Source organism: Artemia franciscana, chromosome 15, assembly GCF_032884065.1.
Source record: "Artemia franciscana chromosome 15, ASM3288406v1, whole genome shotgun sequence".
Lineage (NCBI taxonomy): Eukaryota > Metazoa > Arthropoda > Branchiopoda > Anostraca > Artemiidae > Artemia > Artemia franciscana.
Window position 1 is genome coordinate 12,862,074 of NC_088877.1, and position 20,831 is coordinate 12,882,904.

Here is a 20,831-nt window from a genome sequence, read left to right on the forward strand (position 1 = left end):
TTGCATATGGTGTCTTAGGCAAGAGAGTTAGGACTGCAGAAAAGAATAATAGCAAAAAAGCTTTATGTTTAATGGAGAGAAGGGGCTTGTAAAAGAATTATCTGAGTGACAGATCATATGAAAACAAAAGAAATGTAAAGAGAGCGGAGAAAATATTAAAATATGAACTGAGGAGGTGTGAAGTGGAGGCCATTGCCGAGGATATGGAAGATGCAGCCACGGCATAATAGTAAAATATTGTACTGGAATGTTAATCGATTGAGAGGGAGTGGTCAATCAGGACTAGTTTTTAAAGATATGAACGGGGCCACAATTAATGATAAGAAATAATAAAGGAAGATGGACAGAACATTTTGAGAATGTTCTAGACCGAGATACAGTTGCAGGAAAAAATATTGAGGAAAATGAAAAAGTTTGTGATACCTTGAATGTGAAGGAAGATTTGTTTTGTGAGGAAGAATTAGCGACAGTACAAAAAGGATTAAAAAATAATAAGGCTCAAGGTGCTGATAGCATGATAAATGAGTTTCTTAGATATGGTAACTTTGAGGTTATAAATAAGTTAGTGAAAATTATGAATGTGATTTTTGAAAAAGGGGAAGTACCTAGCGATTTTAAGAAACCCTTAATTAAGCTACTGTATAAGAAAGATGAAAGACTGAGTGTGGTAATTATCGAGGCACTTGTCTGGTCTCTGTAGGTAGCATATTAGTTAGTAATATGATACTTCTTAGACTGAGAGATGCTGTAGACAAAGTTTTAAGAGAAGAACAGAGCGGTTTTAGAAAAGGTAGAGGATTTGTCGACCGAATTTACTACTCTCAGATTAATAATTGAGAAGTGCCTAAGTTATCAAACACCTTTGGTCCTCAGTTTTATAGATTATGAGCAAGCGTTCGATTATGTTGATAGAAGAGCTTTAATAAAGGTTTTATCCTTGTATGGTATACCAGACAAATACATTAAAATGCCTAGTGGTATGTACGAGAATACTACTGCTCCGGTTAAGGTAGGAACTGAGGTTAGCAGCTGATTTCGTATTAAATTAGGAGTTAAACAAGGTTGTGTTCTATGCCCATTTGTATGGATCATTTTGATGGATTTTGTCTTAAGAAGAACAGGTAGGCAACGGGAGACCATGGAATCAAAAGGAGAGGAAAACATCTGAACTAAGAATATGCTGATAATTTAAATATTCAAGATGAAGTGTGAGCAAAATGAAAGAGCTTTTAGAGGTTTTGCGAGTTGAGGGTGCTAGAATAGACTTGAAAAAAAGCTAGGTATAAGTGAAGATGAAAAAGTGACGTTGGGTAACAAAACGATTGATATGGTGGACAGCTCTACTTACCTTAATAGAATTATTAGTAAAGACGTTGCGAGTAGTGAAGTTGTTAAAAATAGAATAGCCTCAGGGTGTTTTTTCAAAGTTAAAAAAAAGTTTGGAAGAATAGGAAGATAAGTCTGCAAATCAAGATTAAAATATTGGAAGCTACAATGACGACAGTGGTGAAATATGGCTCTGAAGCATGGGCGCTCCGAAAAGTGGATGAAGATTTGCTAGATGTTTTACCGATAAATTGCCTACGGATTGTTCTGGGCACCCGGCGGACTGATCTTATTTCAAACAGTAAGCTATGCGAAAAGCGTGGTTAAATCGCATTTTCTAGGGCTATGATGAGCGAAAGTTTGAGATTGCTAGGGCACGTTCTGCGAATGAAGGATGACAGATTGCCAAATATTTTCCTCTTCGTCCAACCGTTTAGGGCTAAACGTAAAGCATGTCGTCCATGGTTGGGGTGGGAGGATGTCATAAAGAAGGATTTAAAGGAAGCGGGAACTTCCTGGGAGGATGTAAAGAGGGAGGCTTTGAATAGATTGGGATGGAGAAGGAACGTGCGTATCTATACTGGCCTCAGGCGGCTTGGTGCTGCGGTGAGTTGTTAGTAGTAATAGCAGTAGTAGAAAGTTAGAGATACCTAACATTTTTGAACCTAGCATGCCCCCCCACCCTTTATTTTCTGTGAAGTAAATGGTCGTCTCTGATAACGCGACAAATAGAATACTACACAGATCTAATTTTAAGAGGATGTATCTAAACTTACTTTTAAACCACCAGAAATTCATATACTGTTCTTATTCTTTTTTTAAATTAATTACTGATGTTTGTGAATTCAGATCAATATGTAGAAAAAAAAATTGTCATAATGCGAATTATGCTTCTTTTTTAATCAGTTACGTTATGGAATCGAGTAATTCAACTCTACACTGAGTTTGATTGCTTTGTGGAGCGAAAAGAATCAACTCTTATGCGGGGCTCCCACAGCGTCCATAAAGTTAATAAACCGTTTTCCTCGCATGACTTTGTTGACTTTATTGCTGTCAGAAAAAAATTGAGTTTTATTTAACTTTTTCAGGGAAAGTCCGCAAGCTTCAGCCAATAGCAGAGGACTTGTAGAAAATTTCAAATAAACCACACAACAAATAAGTGTCTACATATATTATAGTGTATACATGTTTAAATATTTTGCCTGGTAAAAGAATAAGGGCTAGACAAAAAATATTTTTATCTAAGCCTTACTTATTAGAAGGGAAAAAATGCTTAAGAAAACGGTTTCCTCAGCTCCAAGTCGGATTAATTCAGTTATTTGCTATGAAAAATTGCTGCTAAGACAAAAAGATGAAATCCTTGTGCGGGCGGAACAATCTTTATGGTGGGCAATTTCACGAAAAACTTAATTAACTTTGACGCCAACGTGATAGCCCTGCTTTGTATGCATTATATACATTTTATTTAATTTAATATATTTATGTTACTACATATATTGAACAAGGGTAACTCTATAGTATGTCTTCCATTTAAATTTTAGGTTTTCATCTTCTCGATTTGCTTTATTGAACGTTAAGATAAACCGTCTTCTAATGAACTGCACATTTAATCCAAGATAAACAAAAGTCTAAGGTTTTTCAAAAAGTCTTAGAAGCAAAACTGATGAGTTCTATCTAGCATTATTGTTTTACGTTAAGTTTAATCTTGAAATAAGATGACGATAGCATGCCAGTATACCCAAAATTGGAAAAAGGGATCCATAACCCCTATCCCCAAAAAAGAAGCCGCCTATGATTTTACTGGTCTGCATCCTATTACAATAATCCCTATTTTTAGCGAGATGTATGAAAGTTTCATCACTGGATGACTGAAAACCTTTATTCTGGATAAAATTGACCCTCACCAATTTGGAACACTCCCAAAAGTTCGAGAGCCATTATTTAATAAGTTTACTTGATAAGATTTTAAACGCTCGCGACTGATCTAAAGAAAGCATTCGACTTGACCTGCCATAGTACTTTTACCAGCAAGCAATTGAAAAATTCTTACCTTTGATGCATATTTGAAAAGAATATTTGGAATTTTTTTCAGGCAGAAGTAAAACAAAAACTAAGTACAAATCCATCTCTTCTCACCCCCAGGCAATCTAATGTAGAATTCCAAATAAAAATATTTGCCAACTCTAATTTTGCTAACTCTAACTTTGCCAACTTTAATCGTTGATGGTTTATCCGAGCGGGAGGTGGGCAAAAAGAGTGTTTCAAGCGAGGTAGATAGAATCATGGCGGGTTTATCACGCCAAGATGAGGAGGGCAAAATGGTCGCCAATCACGAAAAATCACTAATATTAGCTTTTTACTGAGGGACGGCACATCTGTTGCTTTACAGAATTGGTCTTACAATTAAGTTTCACGTATATCAAACTTTTAGGAATTTATCTTAGAGATGTCCTGAAGTGGGAAAAACAGACACAGGAAATGATCAAACAGGCAACCCTGGGTGTCCTGTCTTTAAAACTCCTTACTCGTCATAGTGTCCCAACCCTCCACTTACTGCGTATTTTCCTTCCATTTATCTGACCGCTGGTAGAATATGTTAGTCCCGTTTGGCCTACGGCCTGCCTTCGGACCAAACAGACCACCTGGAAAGGATCCACTACCGAGCTCTTCTACTACTACTACTACTACTAATAACTCACAGCAGCACCAAGCCGCCTGAGGCCAACACAGCCACGCACGCTCCTCCTCCAACCTAATTTATTTAAAGCCTCCCTCTTTACACCCTCCCAAGAAGTTCCCATTTCCTTTAAATCTTTATTTATGACATCCTCCCAACCCAGACAAGGACGACCTGCTTTCCGTGTAGCCCTAGACGGTTGGCCAAAAAGGACAATCTTCGGTAATCTGTCATCCTTCATCCGTAGAACGTGGCCTAGCCATCTCAACCTTTCTTTCATTATAGCCCCAGAAAGCGGGATTGAACCACACTTTTCGTACAACCTACTGTTTGAAATACGGTCAGTCATGTCAGTTTTTCGGACTCCGGTCAGTTTTCGGAGTGCCCATGCTTCAGAGCCATATTTGACCACTGTCATCACTGTAGCTCCCAATATTCTAATCTTGGTATGTAGACTTATCTTTCTATTCTTCCGAACTTTTTTTTAACTGTGAAAAAAAAAACCTGAGCTTTAGCTATTCTACTTTTAACATCTTCACTGTTCCCACAATCTTTACTAATAATACTACCAAAGTAACTGAAGCTCCCAACCTGATCAATCTTTTCGTTACCTAATGTCACCTGTTCATCTTCACTTATTCCTAGCCTTAGTGACTTAGTCTTCTTAACATTAATTTTCAAGCCTATTTTAGCACCCTGAACTCGTAAAAACCTCTAAAAATTCATTCATTTTCATCTTCTGGTAGTTACTAAATCTTCCAAAGTCCCTTATTGCTCCCTTTTAAAACAATTTTCTCCTGCAACTTTTTCGACACATCGTGATGAATTGTATTTCATATTTGGTGTTGGTATTTTGGCTAATCCGCGGCTTTGCAAAATCCTTCCCCCTGAGCATCTCCTTCCCGCCAACTGCTGCCGCGATAAGCAGCTGAACCGGTACCAGCACGACATATGCGTTACGTAAATAGTTTCGTTCCCTCGTTTGTCAAGGTTTTTAATACTTCTCTCAATCATCAATAATTGTACATACTTATTTGTTTTAGTTCATCATTTTTTTTCTTCATTGCTGATTTTATAGGTTTCTTCTTTAATTTGAACTTGAATTTTTTTCAGAAAGTTGGATATTCAATAGTCTTAGGTTTTAGTTCGACTTTGTTTGTGATATTTCGAGTTGGAATTTAAATTTGTGTGACGATGGCTATTGCTGCGATTTTTTTGGTGCCTTATCTTTTATTGTGACAAGAACTGCCACTGATCGGCATGAACGTGCAATGCGTTTGACAATAAAATCGTTCGAGTTTTTTTTTATTTAGTTTCATTTCGATATGTTAGGGGCGACTTTGTTTTCTGTTCAGTGCATTCAAAGCTTTGAGTGTTGAAAAAATATTCAATTTTGTTTTTCGTTTAGTGTATAGTTTCTACACTTAGATTTGTCACAGGACATGTACGCCGCAAAGATGAGTGTATACATTTATTGCAAATAAAACTGTCTACTCTACTCTTTTACTTCATCTTCTTCTTTCTCTGAGGTTGACGGCGTCTCTTTGATTATACACACAAAATATCAACGGTGTATTTCTCTTCTGTAGATTCTACTTGTCTTGGATGTATTTTCTTATTGGCATGGCTGTTGCGAAAATTTTTCACCGCTTGCTACTGTCATGGCTTATTTCTTTAAAATTTGTCGTGGCTTACTTTTGTCATGAATTACTTCTTTAAAATTTGTCACTGCTTACAACTGTTATGGCTTATTTCTTAAAAATTTGTCGTGGCTTTCTGCTGTCACAGCTTGTTTCTTTAAAATTTTTCATGGTTAAATACTGTCGATGCTTATTTGTTCAAAATTTGTCATGACTGGCAAGTTCGATCTAAGATATTTTATTAGTATACCTAACATCCATATGTTTGCTCAAAGTAATTCAATACATTTTGAATTAAAGAGACAATTTGCGAAGGGAAAGTAAATTTAGCAGTCGAAAATATTCCTCAGAAAGAAGAGAAATATTAATTTGCTTTAATTATTTTTTCAAATATAAATAGGCTCCCCTCAGATGCCTGAGGCCAATAGTCTGATTTCTAATAGTAAAAGTCATAACACAATTACGTAAAGCAACCTGAGTGAAAGGAAAATAAAATTTTTAAATATAAAAAGACGGGGTAGATACAAAATAAAACTGGAAAAGTCTCAAAATACATTTCAATTTTAATAAATTTAGGCAGTAAAAGAGAAACTTTCAATTCCCTAATTTGGGATAAACTAATAAGATTGATTGAGTATTCGGACTAAGCGGAGACAAAACACGTCATGCAATAGCCAGAACTAAAGATGAGAATAGCCTACCTTATTGAGAAGAAGAAGATCCTGAAACAAAAATTTTCAAAACAACGAAATGAGCAACAAAACAACGAATAAAACTGGATGTCTACAATATAGACTACAATCAACGGCCGTTCAAATGGGGCTGCCCAGGACAAGGCACCCCTGGCTTTGTGGCTTGCGCCGCGGCTGGGGCTTTATTCCATCATATTTAAGTCGTGAGGGGGCGTAGTTTGTTTTGCCCCGGACCCCACCTGCTGTAGGAACGGTCCTGTCCGTCAATAGCAGCAGATGAAAAAATTGAAAAATAAATGAGAAAAAAATGACATAAGTTACAAGAGCTTTCATTTTTGTCAAGATTACTGCATTTTTCACAACTAAAGATTTTTTTATGCCAAAAATGAAAAATTTGAAAAAAAAATGAGAAAAGAAATCTTAATATCAGGCAAAAGCGCTTTCATTTACGTCAATATTAATGTATTTTTGGCATTTTTTGTATTACCTTAATTTGTTTGACAATTCAAGCTCGGCAATGCTTGCTAGTGGAATTCATTTTTTAAGCAAAACTTAAGCTTTATCTGGTAGAAAGAATTTGCTTTACCAAATCTTTAGCTGATGATCTTTTCACCCCCTATAGCACATAAAGGCAGTAGTTTTGTCAAGAATAATACTCACCTTAGATTCAGTAAGTCTCTTGGCAATGACTTTCCTGACATTGGTAAGCTCTAGATCAACAAAGTCTGAGACAAGTCCGGGTTTGTAAGGCGACTGTTGCTTTTTCATGGCTTTAGCTTGAGACTCCACCTCTTTTCTTGACACTGGTGCCATTACAAACTTATTTGGCATTACTGACACTTTAGGCTGTTGTTGTTCTGATTCTACAGGTCCTTTATCTGAAAAAAGTATTTCTTTAATCTTAGGGATTTTACCTTCGAAATTGATTAATTGGCAACTGAACCTTTATAATCATGTATACATGATTATATACTATAATATACTTATAAACATGTATCTAAACAGTATTAATAAATACATTCATTTTAAATAAATAAATGAATTATATTAATAAATAATTTAATTTTAACTAAATGTTAATTATTAACAAAACCAATCCATTTATATGGATCATTTTGATGAGACTATGTCTCTTGGAGCATTGGAGTGGCAATGGGAGAGCACGTAATCAAATGGGGAAGTAAAACTTTCTCTGACTTAGATAATGCTGATGATTTAAGCATCCTAGATGAAAGTGTAAGCAAAATGAATGAAATTTTAGAGGTTCTATGAGCTCAGGGTGCTAGAATATGTCCGAAAATTAATGTTAAGAAGACTAAGTTTCTAAGGCTATAAATAAGTGAAATAAAAAGGGGACACTGGGTAACATAAAGATCGATCAAGTGGACAGCTTCACTTACCTTGGTATTATTATTAACAAAGACGGTGGGTGCACTGAAGATATAAAAAGTAGAATAGCCAAGGCCCCAGGTGTTTTTTCACAGTTGAAAATTTTTTTGAAGAATAAGAAGATAAACCTACAGACCAAGATTAGAATATTAGCAGATAAATCTACAAACCAAGATTAGAATATTAGAAGCTACAGTGATAACAGTGTTATAAATATGGTTCTGAAGCATGAGCGCTTAGAAAAACGGAGGAAATCTGCTAGATGTTTTCCATTTTTTTTGAGTACCCGACTGACTGACCGTATTTCAAAAAGTATGCTGTACAAAAAGTGTGGTTCAATCCCGCTTTCTAGGGCTTTAATGAGAGAAAGGATAAGATGGCTAGGGCAGGTTGTGTGGATGAAGGATGACAGATTGACAAAGATTGTCTTTTTCGGCCAACAGTCTATGGCTAAACGGAAAACAGGTCGTCCTCGGTTGAGGTGGGAGAATGTCGCAAGAAATTTAAGGGAAATGGGAACTTGCTGGGAGGGTGTAAAGATGGGAGCTTTGAATTAATTGAGATGGAGGAGGAGCGTGCGTAGCTGTGTTGGTCTAAGGCAGCTAGGTTCTGCGGTGAGTTGTTAGTATTAGTAATAATCAAATATTAGCTAATATTAATATTACTAAACATTAACTACTACTAATGAATGCAATGAATACCGCTAATGCTAACAGTCTAAACTAAAAGAATAAAGAAGATAATTCAACGATAAATTGTAAAGACAGTGAATTGCAGAAGAAAACTAATTGAATACGGTACTTAGCTATACATTTAATAGCCAACCTCAGCAAAACAAAAAAAGCAGAATGCAGAATTCAACTAGAAAAAGCAAGAAAAATAAAAAACTGAAAAACAAAAAGAAAATTAGCTGAACTTGCATAAAGTTTTATTGCAACTTTTATTGATGGTTTTATTTTTAATTTTCTCGTTTTTATCGTGATTCAAATCTCCTCTTTATTCTACATTTTGTTTTGCCGAGAACACCTACCAGATTTTGCTGAAATATTTTATTAGTTTGTTTCTGCAATTCAATGTCTTTAAAATTTCTTCATCACATTATATCTCTTTGCTGTCTGTTTAAAGGAAAAGCAATGTGGTCTTCGTCGTTATTTACAGACCAAGCTGGCACGCTCACCACAAATGGTAAGTCTAAACTCTTTTGCTTTCGGTATCCTATTTTATACACCCAATCTTACACCTGAATAGCGTGCCGAATTAAAAATAATCTGGAGCTAATATACAAATAAGGGATAGGGTTAAGAATTACTTTCTCAACAAATTTTCGGTGATATTTTAAAGAAAGTACTCAAGCAGGTGAATGGAATTTCCAAGGATCAGTTCAATCAGGGCCGTATCTAGGATTTTTGTTCAGGGGAGTACTTTTGTTTAGGGTGAGAGTTACCAATAAAAATTTATAAAAGCATCAAAAATATGTTTAAATGTATTTTTGTTACTTTTACACGAGTAAGAAAAAATTGAAAGGCAGGGGAGGGGGGGATCAAAAAGGGTAGCCCTCCAGGATACTTGAGCTGCTGAAGTATCAAATCCCAAAAATCTCTAAAAGTTTAATTCACCCAGCTCAACTACTCACCTTCAAAATACGGAAGGAATCCGTCTAGAAAGCAAGTGCTTACACTATTTTGACAGGGAGCGGCATAGAGTCCCAGTACATTAGTCCTTACCAAAATTCTGGTTCCTCGTCATGCCTATCTACGCCTATCAGGCTATCCCTATGTTATTCCTATCTACGCCTATTCCTATCAGCAAAGTAAACCGAATATACCGAAAGCAAAGCTAAGATTCCTCGTCATGCCTATCTACGCTTCAGGACATGGGGAAAAGCAGAAGAGGAGCTTTCAGCAGGTAGTATTTGAAATCTTAATATTGTCATGCCTATCTACGCTTCAGGACATGGGGAAAAGTAGAAGCGGCATACACTCCTAGTACAATAGTCTTTACCAAAGCTATGATTTCTCGTCATGCCTATCTACGCTTCAGGACATGGGGAAAAGCAGAAGAGGAGCTTTCAGCAGGTAGTATTTGAATCTTAATATTGTCATGCCTATCTACGCTTCAGGACATGGGGAAAAGCAGAAGCGGCATAGAGTCCTAGTACAATAGTCCTTACCAAAGCTATGATTCCTCGTCATGCCTATCTACGCTTCAGGACATGAGGAAAAGCAGAAGAGGAGGTTTCAGCAGGTAGTATTTGAAATCTTAATATTGTAATGCCTATCTACGCTTCAGGACATGGGGAAAAGCAGAAGCGGCATACAGTCCTAGTACAATAGTCTTTACCAAAGCTATGATTCCTCGTCATGCCTATCTACGCTTCAAGACATGGGGAAAAGCAGAAGAGGAGCTTTCAGCAGGTAGTATTTGAAATCTTAATATTGTCATGCCTATCTACGCTTCAGGACATGGGGAAAAGCAGAAGCGGCATAGAGTCCTAGTACAATAGATCTTACCAAAGCTATGATTCCTCGTCATGCCTATCTACGCTTCAGAACATGGGGAAAAGCAGAAGAGGAGCTTTCAGCAGGTAGTATTTGAAATCTTAATATTGTCAGCGGCATAGAGTCCTAGTACAATAGTCCTTACCAAAGCTATGATTCCTCGTCATGCCCATCTACGCTTCAGGACATGAGGAAAAGCAGAAGAGGAGGTTTCAGCAGGTAGTATTTGAATCTTAATATTGTAATACCTATCTACGCTTCAGGACATGGGGAAAAGCAGAAGCGGCATACAGTCCTAGTACAATAGTCTTTACCAAAGCTATGATTCCTCGTCATGCCTATCTACGCTTCAGGACATGGGGAAAATCAGAAGAGGAGCTTTCAGCAGGTAGTATTTAAAATCTTAATATTATCATGCCTATCTACGCTTCAGGACATGGGGAAAAGCAGAAGCGGCATAGAGTCCTAGTACAATAGATCTTACCAAAGCTATGATTCCTCGTCATGCCTATCTACGCTTCAGAACATGGGGAAAAGCAGAAGAGGAGCTTTCAGCAGGTAGTATTTGAAATCTTAATATTGTCATGTCTATCTACGCTTCAGGACATGGGGAAAAGCAGAAGCGGCATAGAGTCCTAGTACAATAGTCCTTACCAAAGCTATGATTCCTCGTCATGCCCATCTACGCTTCAGGACATGGGGAAAAGCAAAAGAGGAGCTTCCAGCACGTAGTATTTGAGAACTTAATAATGTACTCTTATGTCCAACTTCTTAACTTCGGAGGAATAAAGGGCTTTCAGACCAATGTTAGAGCGGTACACTTACACCAACCTCCCATATGCAAGTAGAGCCAAAGCAAGAGTCACTAGATTCTTTCGCTAATTTTTCTTTAGGGACGATGGTATGAATTTTCAGTTTTTTGGCTGCTAAAGTTATAATTAGTAAATATAAAAAATTAATAATATAAATATTAATATAATATAAAATGTAATGTGTAAATGTAAATATAAAATATAAAAAATGTCCATTTGCTAATTATAAAACAAACCAGCAATGTGGATTCCTTTTTTCCTTTGTGTTTATCGAGATTAAAAATTTTTATTTTTTTATCTACATTTCACTGTTTATCTTGTTATTTTTTTTATCTGTTTATCTGTATTTCAGATCCCCAGCAGATTGTTTATCATAGCCGATTTGTAACATTGGCTTTCAATTTTAACACACGCAATTCAATGTCTTTTCATACTGTCTTTTCAAAGATATTAGAGTATTGAAGCTAGTCCGATTTCTAACAACGATATGTACTAAGCTTAAAACTTTTGGGTTTCTTTTTAAGGTTTTTGAATTGTTGTAATTCCTTGTCAAAATAAAGAATCATCATTTGTAATAATTGCATATTTTCGTTTTTTTTTAGCCTTCCTACTGAGATTTTATAACTGGTTGCATTAAAAAATAGTTTTCTTTTTTAAGATTTTTGATTTGGTTGTAATTCCTGGTTAAAATATTTTTACAATTACCAATTTTTTACTTTTCACGCAATTTAATGTCTTTTCATATTGAAGTCTTTTCAAAAATTTTAACTGTTGAAGCTTCCCCGATTTCTAATAACGATATGTATTAAGATTGAAACTTTTGGATTTCTTTTTTAAAGTTTTTGAATTATTGTAATCCCTTGTCAAAATACCAAATCATCATGTGTAATAATTGTAAATTATCGTTTTTTGAGCCTTCCTACTGACATTATATAACTGGTTGCGTTTCAACCTGTAAGCTTAATCACGTAGCGAGTGGATTTTATCTAACAAAAAAACAAACTAATTTTAAAATTTTCAGGTATTTTTCTAGTTTGAATTAAAACATTAAAATTATTGCTCAGGCATTGTAAATATTTTTGCACTCCATTCATTTACAGTTAGAACATATCTGCACCCAGACAGAAAGGTAAAGAGGAGGGATGAAGCACCTATTTAGAAGTTTTAAATACTGATATTAAATAGATCCTCCAATAGCCTTTATATAGATATATAGAAGTTATCTACAACTATACAGATTAGAATTTACATATAACTCAATAACTATATAGAAGTCATATACACATTCATTATATAGAAGTGGCAATATGAACCATAGCTTATCAAGTCATTTTAATTCAAGACGAATAAAACCTTAGTTATAGTATTTATATAATTTCTGTTCCTATATCAAAAAATTACGAACTCTTGTTAGCACTCAAATGATTTACAAATTCAAAACAATGGGCTACTCATATACAATATTTCTATGCAAGCCCCTGTGCCCTTGTGATTGAGAAAAAATAATTCTTGAAAGATTCTACAACTTTTATAGATGCAAAACGTAGATTTTTGTATGTGACAATGACAAACACGACTCGTGTTTGTCATTGTCACATACAAAAACGACTCGTGTATTTTCATGACGATTTCATTATCTAATTTAAGCTTTTCCTTTCCCCTCCTATATCCAGGAAATGGCAGTCCTTGGTGATCCAGGTTCCAGGCACAAGTGTTTAAATTAAATTCTAAATTTTTAACAAACGTTCAGCAACGTTAACGTTTGTTAGATATTTAAGATTTAACGACTTGAATTCTTAACAACGTTTTCGGTAAATTCTAAAAACAAAAAAGTAATAAAAATAAAAACATTTAGGCAACGCAAAATCCGGCTACTGCAAAGAAATTCAACTCCTGTTATTAACTAGCCTAAAACATTACCAAAAGCCATTTAAAATAAAAGCTTAAATATGTGTTCTCTAATCAAAAACAGACACAGTCCATCATACCAGTTAAGACAACAGGTTTTAATCCCTTCTCCTTGACATACTTCAAAATGTCTCCTTTAAGCAGTAGACTCTTGGGACCAGTTGGCCTGACTTCATTAGCATTAATATTATATTGTTCAAGCAAACCTCTGACAGCGGGTCCGATGAGCCTGAAAGAAACAAACCACTGAGATTACTGTTGCATTATTTATATTTAAACGACTAAATTACTGAAGGAAAAATGAAGAAGATTACAAGAAATAATAAATAAGAACTCAAACAGGTTAAAATAAAATTGTGTGTATAATATGTTTATATTTTATCATTGGTGGGGGTGTTTTATGTTGCAATACCCAGATAGCGTAAAAACATATATAAAATAGCGCAGTTGACCTTGTAGTACACTGTATCAGTCTACTTTTCTGTAGGTAGCTTTTCCAGAAATTAAAGAGAAAGTTAATTAGAGCATGTATTTACATATTTATTGGTTCATTAAAAAATATAATCTAATGTTTTATAAGTACAGATCTTATACTCTTTGACCTTTGTAAAGACGACAATATAATTTTGAGGTCGTTTGTATCAAAAGTGATTTCTCCTATTTTTTCAAGTTTTGAGCAAATAGCAAAATGTTTATGAATTATGTAAATTTCAACCCATTTTTTTTAGGCTAAGTATTCGATGATATTGCGAGCTTTCCATCTTCATACCCATGTTAGCACGCAATACAGAGAGATATTCCTCCAGAGATTGACCCAAACACAAAACTTGTACATCAGAACTGAGAAGGAACGATTCGGATAAGGGACAAAGAAAAATCCATTATAAAAGGAACATTAGAATACTTACTGACAAATCTGGATAAAATATTAATTCTACTGGTATTATACTACATAATACATACAAAAATTCCACTGTAATAGCAAAAAGAACTAATAAATGGTTAGCTTTTGCTAAAGTGCTGTGAAAAAAAGGCAACATCAAAAACAGATTATCTATCCAAATACACTACTGTTCATAGCAACAGTACTTTTTAATACAAATTTTTAATAAAGTTCTTTACCTAGACTGAGTAGAAAGGTAAATTTTATACCTAAAGGTAATTTTTATACCTAAAAGGTAATTAATTTGAGTGAACACTAGCTGAAGGAGCAAACAGTAAATATTAACAAACTACTAATAAAATTACAGAACCTAGTTATAATCACAGACAATTTGTAATGCACTAATCTATGATTATAACTAGGTTCTGTAATTTTTTTAGTAGTTTGTTAATATTTACTGTTAGCTCCTTCAGTAAGTCTTCACTCAAATTAGCTTGTTATTCTAGTTTAAGCACAAGTCAAGCTTTTTTGAAACTCTGTGCTTATGAGTAAAGCCATTTTCAGGGGGAGGAGGATAATCAGTCAGTCCCCCCTCCCCCATGGAGCAGATAGATTAGTTGTTTTTTATGGAGTATGCTCTGTATTTATACCCATTAAAGAAAAGAGCCCAAGTAAAAGAAATTTACACAGTTCAGGCCCTAAACCCACTAAAGACCATTAATATAGTCCACTAGAAAATATTCTCTTCCTCCCCCGGCATAAAATACCCCCTTCTAAATAAAAAAATCTTAAATCATCCTCCTTATGAGTCTTATTGGAGCCAATAAAAAAATCAAGAAAAGCCAACTTAATAGCTTACGTTGGTGTAGCTCCTAGATGCCTTACACTGCTAAATTCTGCTGCTGCTTCATCCTTTAAAGGTTTTTCGTCTGTCACAGCTGACCCTGATTCAAGAACAGGTCCACTTATACTCTTCCAATCTTCTCCTTCTTCAGCGATCATTGCTATTGGAGTTCCAATTTTTACGTCGGTGGAATTAGCAGGAGCCTGAAACATACATGGTACCAACGCTTAAAGGAAGAAATAATAACCAAAACTATTGAAAGTAGGAGTCAGAAAATCCGCACATCTATTTTGAAACATGAGGTAAATACAAAGAGTGCTTAGGCTATGCCTGGGAAACAGCAGGGAGTTATGGGCTAGACCTACTCTAAGTCCTACTCAGGATCAAGATACTTTTCTTGGTGAAACACCTATTCCTATTATAGCTTCCGATAAAAATAAATGCAAGTTATTTGGACTTGCTGATTTATATACACTTAAATGTCAAAAAGGAAGAGGAGCGTGTGAAGCTATGTTGGCTTCAGAAGGCTTGGTGCTGCCGTGAGTTGTTGGTAGTAGAAAATGTCAAAAAGGAAGAGGAGCGTGTGTAGCTATGTTGGCTACAGAAGGCTTGGTGCTGCCGTGAGTTGTTAGAAGTAGAAAATGTCAAAAAGTGTCAGAAAAGCGCAAATGTTTCTGGAAGATTTCAGGGTTTAAAATAAAGTATAAAAACAATATATAAAACAGTATACAACAATATAAAAGGTTCTCCAGAAGTCATGCAAGATATTTTGTTTAATAAAACAAAATATCTAAGACTTTCCACGCGCTTTTTTTTTTAAATAATCATAATACCTATTAAAATTGTACATAGATTGAAACAAATGTCCACAATAGGTGCATTGAGAAGCATCAATTCAGACTTTTGAAAATCCCATTATTTTTAAGACGGAATTGCAATTCGATTATTGTTCATTAGGCCATTAATTATTTTTCCCCTAACTTAGGGGACCAAGGTAGGCAAAGTGCTTATTTCTTTGATGAAAAAAAAGGTTTTGAAAGCTTTGAGTGCTTAATGCACTTCTGACACACGAAATTTTACTGGTTTTTGTTCTAGTATGGATCAAACAACCCCTACCTGTTGACATGCCAATGACAAGAATTCAAAAATATGCTAGCCCAACATTATACAATCGCTAAAAAGCTTACTTTTGGGGCTAGGGCAGTTTTGTTCTTGTTTTGATCTATTTAGTATACAATGATTTTTTTTTCTCTGAAAATTACACGAAACTTTCAAAGCTTCAGAAATTTCCTTGCCAATTCACCCTCTCCAAATAATTAAATAAAAAAGAATGTCGTTGTATTTCATTTCTAAAACTAAATTACCATTCAGACAAGCAAAACGGAAGGATTAGCTCAGCTATGCAAAATCAAAGGATATTAAGTAAATATTTCCTAGTTTGGAGCATAAAAGTGAAAGAAATTAAATTTGAATTTTTGTTTATATTAAAATAGTAAAATGCCAATAAATTATGTTTCAGTGATATAGCAGAAAATTGCAGGTAACAATTGGGGTAGTGGAAACAGGCCTTTATAAAAGCTGTGTATCCCACTAATGATGGTGAAAAAATGGAGAGTTATAGGAATAATCCCTAAAGCAGCAAAAAACTGGAATGCAGCCAAATTATCCATGCAAATGAAAAAGGACTATTTAACATTTTGTAAATCTTAAATACATAGCTGATTCTCAAGCTAAGGAGGTTATCAATCGGTCTAATCTATTTACTACAATATTATTTGGTTATCAAGATTTATAGAAATATGGTTAATTCAAAACAAATTTCAACTTATTCTAAATGGCTAAAGAAGATCAAACAAGGAGCAGTAGCATAATTACATTATGTCAATACTGTTGAATTCGACTGTTCCAAAAGCACCTAAACATGATAAATAATGTATTGCCAATATATACTTAAAGAGACAGTAGTCTAATAATATAATCTACGTAGTGTGCAAGACGTAAGTTACCACACGGTAAGTTACCACAGGGTAACTTACCCTATTATGGTAAGTTTCAGGTCAAACTTACTGGTAAATTTCATAAGTGGCAAGTTTAAAATGTTCTCAATTGAAACAAATCCATCCCTAAGAGAGGTGCCACTTCACTAAAATCTATCATAACAAAATTTTCATTCATCAGATTCAATGCCTGAGTCATACCCTTTTGAGCTTATGCTAATATCACTCCCTCTTTGTCATTTCTTGCCTGAGTAAAAAAGGGGGGGGGGGTATGCAATGAGTCAGTCAGTCTGAATAAATATGACATTCATAGCAGAGGCCAATTTAATTTTACTGAGTTTTGACTATTGACTCGAATTTTTTTACAGGCTATCTTTGACTATCAAATAAATAATCAGCCAATTATATATTTAGCTATAATGCGGGTAGGAAGACCTATTAATAAAAAAATATTCCTGCCCAATCACTTCTAGTCTAGCATTGCAATGGTGACACAGCAGCAACTAGTGCCCAAACATAAATCTTTCCCATCATCCCACAAGATTCTTGATTATTTCTGGATGAAGCATCATTATAAGGAGGTTTCCACAAAATCAAATTGAATCTTTTCTTTGTAATCTTGGTTTTTCAGATGGATACATGTGCTGGCTTTTGCCATTGTTTTGGCTTTTGAAGCCTGCTTCAATATCTTTAGTTGTTTTCCATGCTCTCTATCCGTCCATCACTGCATATGTTTATCAAATACTTTTCATGATTTATTGCATTCGTTAGTATTGAAAAAAAACAACGCACAATTGACTTTAATTTGTTAAACTGCTATTGTTACCAGCTTTTATTCTGCTCAGTACAAGGTAGCCTAATATTTTTATATTTTTTTATTACATAAATTTTTATTCTATAAATGCTAGGCAATTGAGGTATAAAAAAGGAAGGTTTGGTATATATGATTTCATAAATGAAAAAATTACAGCAGCTTTTCTTAAAGGTAAGATTACGTGATGGGTAAAACCATATGGTTTCGAATAAATTGCACAGTTTAGAGCATGGATTCGAGCCAGAAAAATCTAGCAATGCGCAAAACGTAACGCTTTTGGGTGTGTTTACGGATGCAATAAGTTGACTCTGAGCTGGAAGGATGGTGATTCATTTAACGACAGATCTAAAGCTGACTTTGTTGGTGTCTTGAACACAAAACTATGTATCTACACCTCCAAAAGTGGCCCAATTTCCAAATCATTGTACTTTGAGACTGTAAAAGCTGTCGAATCAGCAGCTTGTTGGTGGGCTGTTTTTTTACGAAGTTGGTGCTTACGGGAGTGGCTATTAAAATCTAAACAATTTGTGTTACTGTAGCCTCCAGTGACAGACTCTGGTCAGGTTATGGACTAGTGCAGACCCGCCATAGAAACTACACCAAGCATAAAACAGTGAAATAAATTCTAATGGTCCATCAGTCACTCAATAGCAAAAAAAAAAAGACCATCGCCGTACAGCTTCAAAAATGCCTGGAAATCAACGCGGAAGGCTGGAAGGGATGTTGACACTGCCATCATATCTTTCTATCAAAAGTTCACTACCACATGATAGTGGAGATGGTCTAGGGGGAGATGATCTGCCAGAGCTAGCGTTTGAAGATGCACCAGATGAAGAAGAGGAGCAGCAGCTGCTCCAGCTCTAGCTTATCTATTATTATCGCTTTTAAATTATCATCTGAAGCCTAAAGTGCAATTTCTTATAATTTTTCCCCCATGTAAACGAAGTAGGAAGCAAACAAATAATATGATGCAAAAATAATATTTTTTCCTATTTTCTGTCAGAGAAGATAGAATATTTTCTTTTAAATTCATGAGTGTTTGAAACTTACCACTTATGCGGTAGCTAACCAAAGTTACTGGTAACTTAGTCAGTAAGAGTATCTTTCAAAACTTACCGCTAAATCTTAAATACCACAATACCACAATTAAATACCACAAACTTAAATACCACAAAAAACTTACTAGAATTTTTGCTAGTATCCCTTCTTCATCAACCTCAAGCGGAAGGACTGCTTTGTCTGTCTGAATTTCACACAGAACATCACCAGCTGCTACTTCATCACCTTCTGATTTTGACCACGATATTATTGTTCCTTCTGTCATAGTAGGCGACAGGGCAGGCATCTTGATTTCAATTGCTATAATTATGAGTTTATTAATCACAATCTTGCCTGCCCTTAGCTAGTCACTGGATGCTGTCTTGGTTTTTGGCTGTTTTTCCTTGATGTTTGGCAAGTGCATAAAAGTACACCAAAAGAGCATGGGAAACTGATAAGAGCCAACTTTTTTGCTTTAACATGATACTTGGCAAGTGCATGAAAGAACAAGAGCCAACTTTACCGCTTTAACATGATACTTTCTAAGTGCATAGAACTACACTCAAAGAGTATGGGAAACTGATAAGAGCCAACTTTAATGCTTTAAGAGGATACTCTGCAAGTGCACAAGAGAACAAGAGCCGAATTTACTGCTTTAACAAGGGCCAACTTTACTTCTATAACATGATACTTTGCAAGTACATAAGTACACTCAAAGAGATTCGGAAACTAATAAAAGCAAACTTTAATGTTTAATCAGGATACTTTGCAAGTGCATAAGAGAACAAGGGACAACTGAAATGCTTTAACATGATACTTTGCAAGAGCATAAAATTTCACTCAAAGAGTATGGAAAACTGATAAGAGCCAACTGTAATGCATTAACAGCATACTTTGCAAAGGCCAACTTCACTGCTGTAACATGATACTTTGCAAGTGCATAAAAGTACCGTCAAGGAGTATGGGATACTGATAAGACCCAACTTTAATGCTTTAACAGGATACTTTGCAAGGACACAAGAGAACAAGGGCATCTTTACTAGCAAGCGACTTTACTGCTTTAACATAATAATTTGCAAGTGCATAGCAGTACACTCAAAGAGTATGGGAAACTGATAACAGCCAACTTTAATGCTTGAACAGGTTACCTTGCAAGGGCCAACTTTGCTGCTATAACATGATACTTTGCAAATGCATAAACGTACACTCAAAGAGTATGGGAAACTGATAAGACCCAGCTTTAATGATTTAACAGGATACTTTGCAAGGACACAAGAGAACAATGGCATCTTTACTAGCAAAAGACTTTACTGCTTTAACATAATACTTTGCAAGTGCATAGCAGTATACTCAAAGAGTATGGGAAAGTGATAAGAGCCAACTTTAATGTTTGAACAGGAAACTTTGCAAGGGCCAACTTTGCTGCTATAACATGATACTTTGCAAGTGCATAAACGTACACTCAAAGAGTATGGGAAACTGATAAGAGACAACTTTAATGCTTGAACAGGATACTTTGCAAGGGCCAACTTTGCTGCTATAACATGATACTTTGCAAGTGCATAAACGTACACTCAAAGAGTATGGGAAACTGATAAGAGCCAACTTTAATTCTTGAACAGGATACTTTGCAAGGGCCAACTTTGCTGCTATAACATGATACTTTGCAAGTGCATAAACGTACACTCAAAGAGTATGGGAAACTGATAAAAGCCAACTTCAATGCTTGAAGAGGATACTTTGCAAGGGCCAACTTTGATGCTATAACATGATACTTTGTAAGTGCATAAACGTACACTCAAAGAGTATGAGAATCTGATAAGAACCAACTTTAATGCTTGAACAGGATACTTTGCAAGGGCCAACTTTGCTGCTATAACATGATAATTTGCAAGTGCATAACGTACACTCAAAGAGTATGGGAAACGGATAAAAGCCAACTTTAATGCTTGAACAGGATACTTTGCAAGAACCAACTTTGCTGCTATAACATGATACTTTGCAAGTGCATAAACGTACACTCAAAGAGTATGGGAAACTGATAAGAGCCAACTTTAATGCTTGAAGAGGATACTTTGCAAGGGCCAACTTTGATGCTATAACATGATACTTTGTAAGTGCATAAACGTAAACTCAAAGAGTATGGGAAACTGATAAGAGCAAACTTTAATGCTTGAACAGGATACTTTGCAAGGGCCCACTTTGCTGCTATAATATGATACTTTGCAAGTGCATAACGTACACTCAAAGAGTATGGGAAACTGATAAGAGCCAACTTTAATGCTTGAACAGGATACTTTGCAAGAGCCAACT

General features: G+C 35.3%; 1 protein-coding gene across 2 annotated transcripts in view; it reads right to left on the bottom strand.

The window, feature by feature from the left end:
* Positions 1–20,831, bottom strand: part of LOC136036067 (pyruvate dehydrogenase protein X component, mitochondrial-like) — a 52,314-nt gene that overhangs the window by 16,342 nt on the left and 15,141 nt on the right. The window contains exons 2-5 of one of the 2 annotated variants that reach the window (XM_065718022.1): positions 18,664–18,839; positions 14,685–14,872; positions 13,023–13,171; positions 6,996–7,213 (exon numbers count right to left, since the gene is read on the bottom strand). In XM_065718022.1, coding sequence (XP_065574094.1) covers positions 6,996–7,213; positions 13,023–13,171; positions 14,685–14,872; positions 18,664–18,839 — 731 coding nt within the window. The remainder of the gene's footprint in view (positions 1–6,995; positions 7,214–13,022; positions 13,172–14,684; positions 14,873–18,663; positions 18,840–20,831) is intronic. The other variant, XM_065718023.1, reaches the window with a different exon arrangement.